General features: G+C 32.6%; 1 protein-coding gene across 1 annotated transcript; it reads right to left on the bottom strand.

Annotated features, from left to right (window-relative positions):
• Positions 1-10,840: 10,840 nt before the first annotated feature.
• LOC111909625 (probable xyloglucan endotransglucosylase/hydrolase protein 23) lies at positions 10,841-12,094 on the bottom strand. Its single transcript, XM_023905411.3, has 3 exons — positions 11,778-12,094; positions 11,491-11,684; positions 10,841-11,377 (listed from the first exon to the last, which is right to left on the bottom strand). Exons 1-3 carry the CDS (start codon positions 12,051-12,053, stop codon positions 10,981-10,983), a joined length of 867 nt encoding a protein of 288 aa, XP_023761179.2. The 5' UTR covers positions 12,054-12,094; the 3' UTR covers positions 10,841-10,980.
• Positions 12,095-12,571: the final 477 nt, after the last annotated feature.

Here is a 12,571-nt window from a genome sequence, read left to right as displayed (position 1 = left end):
CACACTCCCGATGAGTATGCAACATTGTTTTATCGGTTTGGTTCCTTACTTAACGCCGTTTTAGGTTAATGAAATCTAGATATACGAAATTTTCCATTGGTGATTTCTCATTAGAATAGCGAGTTGTACGGAAATAACATAGCGTAAACCCTAGTACGCAAGGGTTAATTGAGTCGAATGGTTTGACTTGTTGACTTTAGTTGACTTTGACTCGACCGGAAATTGACGGTTGTCACACCAACAAACAAGATCTAGTATTTAAGTCTCAAACGAACCGAAAAGTGCATCTTTTTCAACTTAATTCATTAAGTACAAGTCTCCAACCTTCAGATTTGAATTAATATGATGTAAGATGGATAAAGTTTCCAACTTTATGCATACAAAGATCATATACTTTCAAGATCTAAACTTTATGCACTTAAAGTGACCAAAAGCTCATAACACCCAAAACTAGCTAGATCTAACAATTTCATCATCAACATTCAAACTTTATACCTCTTGAAGAAAGATCAAGGTGAACAAAGTTTAGATGTACAAGCTCCGTTGTGTAGATGTCAAAGTTCGACGACTATGGTCTTCCCAAATCCCGTGGAACAAGCTTTCCACATGAAGATGATATTCCACGATTCGATCGAGGAACAAGAAATCATGCTTCACTTCCTCCACCTCCTCCACTTATTCTCCCTAACCCACAAGTTCAAAGGCTTGAAAAGTTCAAGATCACTCAAGCCCTTTTGGCAAGTAAACATAAAGAAGGAAAGCCGGTGTGTGCACACGTCCTATGGATGAAGTCACACATTGATAGGTTAAGAATGTCGGGATCCGTTTTTTGTGAGGAAATGGCTGTTGATTGGGTTCTTTAGTCACTTCCTAACTCATATAGTGAGTTCGTAAGAGAGTACTATATGATGAACCGCGACGTGACCCTTATAGAGCTCACCTATATGCTTATTGCTGCTGAATCAGCAATGGTTTGGCGCAATAGAAAAGCAAAGTTGATTGGTGAATCTGCCTTCAAGACCTCTATGGATATAGACAATGGCAACGAAAGACATGCTATGATCGAAAAGTTTGATCATAAGAGAAAGGCAATGTCTGAAGTAGTTCCATGTCATGTTCCAAAAGAGTCAATTTGCTTTTATTGCCAAGAGAAAAGGCATTGGAGACAAAGCTGCCCCATTTACCTAAGAGATCTAAGAGATAGGAGAGTCGAAACGTATGGCTCTAATATAGGTAAAATCCATTAACTAACTCTTTTAAGCTTCTATTCTAGATTCTTAATACATAATGTGATAAGATTACAACTGATGTTTTGTAAGATCGAAGAAACGAAAGGAAGCTTAAAGGAAGAAGTGAGCAGAATCTAACCGTGAAAGAATGGATTTTGATCGCATTTCTCGAAGATTAGATTCTTGAGCTACTACTTAGAGTTAGAATTAGATTGCTAAGAAAGATGTATTAGCATAGTTTTTCAATGAATTGCATTGTAAGGACAAAATTTTTCCGCAATAAAATAAATTTTGATTTTATATTATTTATTTATCCTTGCAATGGCGTATATGAAAAATTGATGTTTGAATGTTTCTATTATTAGCAATAATGGATTTGGTTCTTATTTATATTATTTATGGAAAGTCGAGAATTTACCAAATAGGGAGAGTTTCTCATCGCCCAAGTTTCAATTGGACAGAAATTTGGAATCACGCAACTTGGTTGCATGATGAATAATAAATTTCATATTTGGAAATTAGACTAATTCGTTGACAAAGTGTCAAGTGAAGGACTAGGAGATCGAGCAAACAAAGTTGCGTGTCGATCAAGTTCACCATAAGAGTAACAAGATATTCATCATGGTTCACTAAAATTTTTTGTAAATATGATTACACTTATAAGAATAAGTGTAATTCGGAATTGATTAAAAAGGTTTAAATCAATAGTAGAACGAATAAGAAGAATCAAGTAGGCAGAAAGATAAAAGTTTCTCCATTCTAAGAAGGGAGAGTACCTTTTATGCTTTATGATGGGTCTTAATGATTAAGAACCATATCTCAACTGATCCTCTAAGTGAGTCTTAGTACAATTGTATGTTTAAGAAGAGGAATCAAGAATTGAAGAAATGGTTAAATCAATAAGTCAATCATACTTCGTTCCAAAAACAAGTCTTAGAGTTAAGATTGTGACATTGAGTGACAAGTATTAGAAGGTTTATAACATTCATCAAATGTGGAAAGTTGTGATGTCTTGGATAAGACAAAGACCAACTAGGACCAATTTATGAAGTGTTTTGATAAAAGCTACACTAACTCCTGAATATTTGTTTGTCAAGAAATGTTTATTGATAAGAGAATCTTATATGTCAAGGAGTCAGTGGGAGTCTTATTGGTCTTGAAAGGTTTCAAGAACAAATCAAATAGACCTTATCGATCATCACTAGCACACGAGTTAAGGTTTACAACATATCGTGTTGACATTATTTTGTTTGTGTGTCGTTCCAATTGAGTTAATTATGCATGTGAGTCCAATGAGTTCTCATTTGAATGCATATAAAGGCAAGGAACTTGATCAATGGAAAGTACATTGATAAGAAAAGGTGAGCTGCTTAACTACTTGGAAGACATGGTGGGCAGTTGTGCTACCACAAAGGCAAGAAATCAAGATTAAGAAAGTTCGATCCATATTAGTTTGAATTTGTCGTAAACTTTGGTTTTGACAAATTCACATGGATAGGAACAAATACACCGTTTAAATCTAAGTGTCATAAGATTTCATCTTTCATGAAAATGGTTGTGAGGAAATACTTTCACTAAGAAAGATTTTAAGAAGATAGTGATTGTAAAATTGCATTCTCGAATTCGATTATGGTTACGGTATCCCTTTCCATAATTTGAGTTGTGAGGTTTGGCAATTAGTCTTAATTGTTTAGACGCACATATAAACTATCTAGGGCAAAAGTGTATAAGTTCAAGAAGCCTTGATAAAAGATTATCAAAGCACTAAGTATTAGAAACATGAACTTAAGAAATTCAATAAGCATTGTTTTTTCTGAAAGTTAAGCTGTTTCTGAATACATGTCAAAGCTAGTGGGAGCATAAGTGTTATGTTTATAATAATTATCATGATAGTGGGAGCATAAATGTTATGATTGTATGATTATTAAGGCACGTATTGCAAGTTGGCAATATTAATTATAGAAAACAAGAGTTATACCTTGCAAAGTCGTAAGGGTTGTAAAGTTGTTTTGCTATAATTAAGGGAGAGAATATTATGCTTCATTTCAAATCTAAAGGCTTAGGTTGTGGAATGTTAATAAAATTTAGTCAAAGGTACATAGTGTGTTCTTAAAATTTCGATTATGATTACGGCATTCCTCTTCACAATTCGAATTTTGAGAACATAGCAAATAAAACATTATGCATCGTGTCCCATATGCTTCGGGTATAGGATCGATTGCAAATGCTTTAATATTTGACCATTCTAAAATTTTCAAATGTCTAGCGCATTTAGAGGGAAAAAGGACAAGAATTGGTTTTGACTAAAATAATTAAACAACTATCAAAGGACAATCCAAAGTTCGACGAGGATTGGTTGCTTGTGAGTAGTTGGAAGCATGGTATTGGATGGACCATATAGACATTATTATGAATAGAAAAGATTCTATTAATAATGGGTTGTCATGTGGAAAATATAGAAACGTTTCCATATTGGGAATTGAATATTGAAAATCTATGACTAGATTAGAAACTTTTATGCAAAAAGATGTTCAAAGAATGTACTTTGAGTGAGAGGTATCATGTCTATGGAATTGTCTTGTAACAATCTCCGATAGAGGACTTTATAATATCATTGGCAATAGTCTTTGTGACTTTGGTGAAGTGACATTACGAAAGGATCGTTGCATAGAATGTTAGAATCTAGCGTATTCTATAAGTAGCAAGAATTTGATAGTCTTTCACTTATGAAAAAGGATTTGGAGTTATGAAATGAGAATGATTGGAAATGTGCTCAATTTGGTCTATTTCACAAGGTAAGAACCATAGGTAAACATTGTGTGCATGCTAAGAGCATGGGACAAGTGTAATAATTCAAGTAAGAAGTTGATTACCCGAAACGACAAATAATGAGTAATCGATATGGTGATAAATAAAAGGTGTTTTATTTATACTCAAAGGTTCGAGGCCATATGGGATTAGTATTATTCTTGTGTTTCACTTTGCATGTTTTGACTTCCAGAATAATTTAATTGGTTAAGAACAGTCAAATTATTTAAACGGGCCACAGTCATTCATATGTTGGAAGTAGATATGAATGAAGACTGTCATGAATTGGTGTGTGGATTGTCTAAAAGGTATTAGACATAAGCAAATGTTTGCTGCAACGTTCATGAGTGCTTATGAATATGAATTTGAGCATTGGATTAAACCCACGCTCACTTGGATCACTCCATGGATTGTGGCACGAGTGATTGGTGAGACGATAACATCTTATATTCTTGAAACCAAGATGTGTGAGTTGTATCTTGCGAATCGGTTGCACATTGATAATATGTAAACGCACTAGTAACTTGCTGTTATAAAACATATTGTTGTGTGTGATTCGGTACGTGAGTGTAAGCGAGCATTGTATCAAAGTTTATCCGTTCCTTTTATCCAAAGTAGGATAAAAGCGATATCTTTGGGCCCCTCGATGATTTTGTGATGACAAACGTAAATGCTCGGCCGGGCTAGGGCTAATTTGATTTGTTCAATTAGTCAGTCGTCATAAATCGGGAATCGAGATATAGTACAAAGAGAATGATTTGAATATCTCATATGGTATCTAGAATGGAGGAATATATGATCCCTTATCTAAGGACACGCGTATCTGATATGATCAGAGTTGACAGCGGCTTTGGAAAGCTACGATTACAGATCAGGATCTGAAGTCATACGCATAATAGTTATTAGACTTATCCAAGTGGGAGACTGTTGGATTAGTGTCGAAGTCCATAACTATTTTGGTATGTACTTGACCCGATGGTGCATGGTCCTTTTGGGTTGCCTTCACCAAAGCAACTTGATAGGATGAATTATGGAGAGAAAGGATTAAATATGATTTATTAATATATTATGAGAATAATATATTAAAGGAGAAATCATATTGTTTAATTAATATTAGTCAATAATTAATTGGTAATTAGTTTTGTGACTAAAAGAGATTAATTAAACTTAAGGGACTGGAATTGTAATTATAAGATAATTGCAATTTGGGCCATGGATTGTCTTATATTAAGGAGTGGACGAATTCTATGGGGAAACCCATAAGGAAATCGTCCAAGGCCTTATTTGAAGGAGTCCATGGGTTGCTTAGGGCTTAAGCATCCAAATTAGGGTTTCCTTGTTAGATAACCCTAATAGCCTCACTATATATAAGACCATTATGACCCAAAAACATCGCTAAGACTTGTTCTAGGGTTTCACACGTTTTTTGGGCAGCCTCCATCCTCTCTCCTCTTCATCCTTTTGCTTATGATGTTTGTGAACCATTAGAGGCGTGACAATTGTGACTCTAAGCTTTCTAAAGTCAATACAAGGAGATTTGGGATTGTTATTGGTACATAACAATCAAGGTATCATCTTAAACCCATTCTTATGTTAACATGATTACGTGTATGCTAGAATTAGGGTTTATAGTCTTGGATAACTTGCATGTACAATAGAGAAACCTAGATCCAAGCATTAGGGTTTGTATGTGCACATAGGATGTCTTATGACCAAAACCCATCAGTTACTGCCGGTACGCTGGAACATTAGAGCGCAAATGAAAAATATGTGGCTGAGGTTGAATTTTAAAATCTCTATTTTTTTTTAATCTCAAATGAATTATCGTGTGTGTGTATATATATATATATATATATATATATATATATATATATATATATATATATATATATATATATATATATATATATATATATATATATATATAAAGAATGGTATGGGTACTGTTCATTTCCTTTGTTTTTTCATAACCAAAACCGCTAAATTCACTCGCATCACAACTTTAAAGCATTTAATATAAGATATACATAATGATCCTTTTAAAGCATATATATATATATATATATATATATATATATATATATATATATATATATATATATATATATATATATATATATATATATATATATATATATATATATATATATATATATAAAAGGATGGTATGGATACTGTTTATTTCCTTTGCTTTTTTCGTAACAAACACCGCTAAATTCACTCGCATCACACTTTTAAATCATTTAATATAAGATATACATAATGATCCTTTTAACTAATAGAAGATGTTTCCTTGTAATAATTTTGATCTAATAGTTATCATCTCTTTTAATTTTAATAATGCGAATGCTCACGCATTGCACATAAACACCTTTATAGTTAAAATCTTTACAAATATATGTTTTCTTAAATATAACAATAACGTTATTGTTAACTTTGATCTAATAATTTGTATACTAAGTTGATTTAATATATTGATTGTTTTGAATTATATGATACTATATACATCTGTTAAAATTACTTAATTTTAATCGTTTGAATGACTTCTACCTGCAGATTACTCATGAAATATATGGTTTAATGTTATTTAGTGTTGTTGTTATTGTTAATTAATTTTTGAAAATAATAAATTACACAAGTCGTCCCTCATGTAGGTGTCAAAAGACACGGTCCATATTTTCAAAAATTAAAATTGTCCTTGTACAATTTTTTTTGCACCTGGGTCATCCTTATAGACATAAAATGACTATTATACCCTTAATAATTTCTTTTTCAATTATTATTTTTTTTATTGTTTTTACATTAAATTAAAAATAAATTAAATGAATAAATTAAAAATAAATTAAATGAATAAATAAGGACACACCAGACTCACCCACCCCTCTCATTCCCTTTCCCCACCAGATTCGGCTCCCTCAATCTTACATTATCTTCCTTTTCATCGACCCACAACATCTATCTCCTTAATTTCTCTTTCAACCATTTTCTAGCGACCTAGACTTCTCCAACCACCGTCGTTCAATCCATTCCTCCATATAATTGCAGAACATTGGTTCTGATGCATTACCATCACTCAATGTCAGAATCAGATTTGTAGGTTTTGATGCATCACCACCTCTATCACTTTTGCCGTCTTCTTTCAGGTTAAGAACCCTAAATCATATCGATAAGTCTAGAGAAAGGACGTGAGGGATGTTCGCTAGGGTTTATAGTAAATCAATTCATGTTTGTGTGGTGAAGTAAATCGATTCTACCAACCCTTTGCTAATTTCAAGTTAAACATTGCCATTCCCTGTTTCTTCCTTCCTGATTTTCCCTGATTCTTCTTTCCCGGTAAGCTTTCTTTTGTATTTTACCAATCTTTTATAGATGGTTTTTCTGAAAGGATCCTGTTTGGGGTATTGGTGGTTGGTTCGGTAAAGGAGGTGGTAGTTTGTGGTTACTGACGGTGCTCCATTTTTTGGTGGTAGTGTAGATTACTTGTGGTGGTGGTCATGTGTTCTTCAAAAAAAATAGAAAGGCGAGGGTGAGTGGGATAAAACAAGAGGATAGAGAGGATTGTTAGGTGAGGGTTTAATGGCATCGTCAGAGGTGTCTTGGGAGTCGTCGGAGGTGTGTTGGGAGTCGTCAGAGTATAAAGGGTGAGGGTGAGACAACAAAATCAAAGATAAAATTGAGGGAGGGCCATTTTTCCTTTTAAATATATAATTAATAATAATAAACAATTAAAAAAATAATAATAAATAGATAAGGGCAAAATAGACCCTTTATGTATGGTAAACGATTTTAGGGATGAACCGTGAAATTTTAAACGAGGGACAGTCTAAGTTAATTTTTAAAAATAAGGATTAAACATATAATTTTACACTTGAACCAGGGACAATTCGTGTAATTTACTCTTTTTAAAATTTATTAGATTAACGTTTTAATTTTTATCATTTTAATTATTTAAAACATCAAACATTGTTTTTTGTTTTTAAAGGTAACAATATAATCATTTTTAAAGAATTATTTTTAACTATTGTTATTACAAGTTATTTTAAGCTACTTATTCGAAAACTTTTAATGATTATAAATATATCTTTAGGAAATATTTTAGTTAAATTGAGATTACAATTTAGTTTTAGCATTTAACACTACAATTTATCACTTTTAACTATTCACAAAATATTCTTTGAGTTTTTAAGTGGAACTGAAATTTATATTTAAGTTGACCATATAATGTTATATTTTAATTAACAATTTAAGTATTTTATCCAAACTGTTAAAAAGTTGTATCTTTAAATTGATAATGGTTTACATACAACAACATATTAAATCTAATAAATTAATTATAATTTGTTAAAAGTTAAATACATAACTTTATAAGTAGAAGTACAGATACTATTTCAATATTGAAATTTAATTTTTTTATGATTATACTTTAGGTTTGATATTTATTTAACCTTATTAACCAACATATAATCATTATTAGAAAGAAACTACAATTTATCACTTTTAACTATTTACAAAATATTATTTGGGTTATTTAAATTGAATTAAAATTTATATTTAAGCTGGCTTTGTAATATTGTATTTAAATTAACAATTTAAGTATATTTATTCAAACTGTTAAAAAGTTGTAGCATTAAAATGATAATGGTTTACATACAACAACATTTTAAAACTCATAAATTAAGTATAATGTGTTAAATGTTAAACACATAACTTTATAAGTAAAAGTAAATATATTATTTTAATATTGAAATTTAGTTTATATATGATTACACTTTAGGTAAGATTTTTATTTAATCTTATTAATCAACTTCTAATCATTATCAGAAAGAAACTGAAAAATCATAGGATTTTAAAATAAATGTGGTAAAAAGAAAAATGTTTTTTTATAAGTATATATAGATAGATATAAGTTAAAATATTGGTATTTTATAAGTAATGGAGTAAATTACATGATTTTTCCCCGTGGTTTAAGGTAATTTGCGCGTTTGGTTCCTAATTTTTTTTACTCTGACCATCCCTGCTGTTTACTTTTGTTACACGTTTGATCCCTACAAACCTTAAAATTACTATTTTGCCCTTGATATTTCTTTTTTAATTATTTTAATTAATTTTAACTGATTAAAAGAAATTGGTTAATATGTATGGGTTCTACCTAAATCCCTTCATCCTTCTCATAGAGTCTGTCAGCCTTCTCATCCACTTACTTAACTAATACCTTTTACTCTCTTCCAAATGAGTTCAGTCAACTATCATTCTTCTTTTCTCAAGTCTCACCTAATAACACACCCACCTGATTACACACCAGATTCTCTCATCACTCTCCCTCTCTCAACTCCGAAGAATTCAAACCATAATCACCTACAATGTGTTTCGATTTAGGGTAATTGTTGCTGCCCTATCGAGTACTTTGATTTTGATGTATAGGTGAAAGCGGAAGGTGGTGGAGCTACCGAATCTTATCCAAAATTAGAGCTACTCTCCATCACGGATCTGTAGAATTCATCTCTGCCTCTCACCTCCAATGTAGCAACCTCAGCCATGGCGGAAATGGAGGAAAACTTGTCGGAAACCGGTCCATCAATGGTTCTTCTAAGTTTATAACCTCTCTCTTCACCCTTTAAAAAATCCCCATATTCCAGATCTATTTTGCCCATGAAATAAAGAGGGCATGGACGGAGCTTCTATAGGGCCAGGAGGGGTTGTGCCCCCCCCCCCCCCCTAATTTTTTTTCATAACTAGCCCATAACTATTAAAATGTTTACATATTAGGCTTAAAACTAAAAATTTGACTTTGGCCCCCTGTTCTTTAATTTTGACACATATTATATCCCCCCTCCAAATCAACACTTCAAGCTGCGTCACTGAGAGAAGGAATGGTATGATTTAGATCGGAAATAAAAAGGGAGTGGTTTGGGTTTTTGCAGATTTGGTTTTTCCAGGATTCGATTTCAGGAAGGCTTCAAAACACAGGGATAAATATCAGAAATGGTGACAGGAGATATTTGTCAGAAATGGTTCGTTGTAGATCGTATCTAGTAACAAAATGTGATCAGTTTTTGTCAATTTTTCAGCCTTGATTTCATTTTTATGATAACAAGTTCTCTGAAACGAATTGATCAAATAGATTTGGGTTTAGATTGATTTTTGGGATGGCAAACATGGTCGCTTTTTTACTGACTTCTAGGTTTTAGGTTTTAGTTAGAATGGTGATGGTCGTCGGTGTGAATTAGTGGGAGTCACCAATGGCAATGGTCAGAGGCAATGGGTCGATGGTGGAGGTGGTGTTTTAGATGGGCAACAAGTTTGAGGGTGTAGGGTAGTTAGGGAAGTATTTTATTAAACAATTTTTTAATAAATTATTAATATAAATAATTATATAATATATAAAATAATTAAAAAAGAAATATCAATGGCAAAATGGACTTTTTAAGCTTTGAATGGACCAAATGTGTAAGTCCGAGTTTTTTTAAAAAAAAAAAAAAAAAATTGGTGATAAATGGCACAAATTACCACAAACCATAGGTAATTTCCTCTAAAAATAAATCAAGTTAATAAAGTTCCCTTTAAATTACCTGCATCATATTCTATCTTTTCTTTTTTGGAATGATATATGAATGAGAAATTAAATATCCTTCTACTTTTGTTCATATAAATCTTTCTACTCAATTAAATAAAGACATGTGTCATATTAATATACTAAAATTACATTAAATAGACATTAAATGTTACACATGACACTATTTAATTAGGTAGGAGGATTTGTAGAAACATGATGATATTTAATTTCTCTATATGAATATGAGACATATACGAAAATTTTCATCTTTATTGATGGATTAATTGCTACAAAGAATATGAATAAGAAATATAATTCTGAAGCTTAAATAGCACTAAATGCATAGAAGAATATATACGTAGGTCCAGCGTATCAATAACAGAACACTTCTTATGCCATTTTGCATTCCGGAGGGAACCCTTGAGGAAACCTCTTGGAATCTGAGCAGTAGTTGTATATCATGTAATTCTTCTGCACCCATTCTAACCTTTCCTGCTTTGTGTTATCCAACTCCTCCGATAGCCATGCCTGATTGCCACCGGAAGATGCAGAGCCACCACAAGACGATTTCCCAGAAGACACCACACAAACATCGGCCCTAAAGTTTCTGTAGGAAGCCGTAAAGGGAGCTTGAGTCCAATCGGTTTTCACCAACCCACCCCTGGTCGCCCAATCATCAGCATTCCATAAACTAGAGTGTATTCTCATGGGTTGATTTTTAGGAAATGGTACCCCAATCGATTCCGCATTCTTGAACTCTCTAATGGGTGTTCCATCAACAGAAAATCTGAAAATCGACAATGGTAAGATAAGTAAAAGATGTTGACATATAGAAGCAATGACCAAGATGGGATATATTGCATGTAGCAATACTATAAACACATGCATGATGATACTTACATGATTCGTTGAGGATTCCAAAGGATGGAATAGGTATGGAAATCAGCAGTTGGGTCGAACCACAGGTAGAATTGTTGTTCTCTGTTGCCTTTGCCTTGGCTGAACACATTTGTATGGAGAATGTAGGGATCACCACTCAAGTTACCCAAGAACTCAAAGTCGATCTCATCCCAGTTTGACCCCTTTGAAGACAACTGCAAATACAATCATAACATTCATATTCAGTATTACAAACTATATTCCAGTTTACCAAATCCAAATAATGCAGCCGAAAGCAAGAAACTTACGTAGTAGGCAGTGACAGTGCCGGCGGAGTTACCGGGAACCAGCTTCAGCTGCATATCAATCTTGCCAAACAGGTACTCGTTTCTTGATTCAAAGCCAGAACCAGATGATTTATCGAGGGAGAGCGTTAAGAGGTCTCCGTTGAGTATTTTACCACGTCCATCACCCCAAGTGATATCAAATTCATTGTTGAAATCCGCGGAGACTATTGAAGTGCTCCCTAGAAATATAGAGAGCAGAAGTAAAGTCGAAAACTTTGAGGTATAAGAGAAAGACATTTTATGCAGAGGAATTGCTTATTGATAAGTTGAAGATACGATGCATGAATTGTATTGTATTTATAGGGCGTGTACTGTTTGGAGATTGAAGGAAGGTGGGGGCGAAGGTGAGAGTGGAGGAGTATTTAGTGAAGTTAGGTTGGTGACGAGGTTTTGATCATAAAACAGCTGGTATTAGCGTGTATCGATCATATCTATAAAAAGTGGAAGTGAAAAAGACTATGGGTTGTTTTTTAAAAGATAATATCATTGACGGATGTTTTGGTCAAGACGCGTTTTAAAATTATCGTTTTTGCATGGGGGATTTCTTTCTGGCTATTCAACCGCCTCAATGAAATTATAGAATGTATAAGATTTTAGAATACGCTACCTTAATTATGTATTATTAAGAGTTTTATCTAATATAAATGAAATTCCTAATATAATATATATTAGGGAAAAAACAAATTTGTATGTCGCCATTATAGATAAAAAAATGTAATATTGGTAAACAAAAAAAAAAGTAAAGTTTGTTAGTA

This window comes from Lactuca sativa, chromosome 8, assembly GCF_002870075.4.
Source record: "Lactuca sativa cultivar Salinas chromosome 8, Lsat_Salinas_v11, whole genome shotgun sequence".
Lineage (NCBI taxonomy): Eukaryota > Viridiplantae > Streptophyta > Magnoliopsida > Asterales > Asteraceae > Lactuca > Lactuca sativa.
Note: the sequence above shows the minus strand (reverse complement) of the source record. Positions and strands in the feature narration are given on the sequence as shown.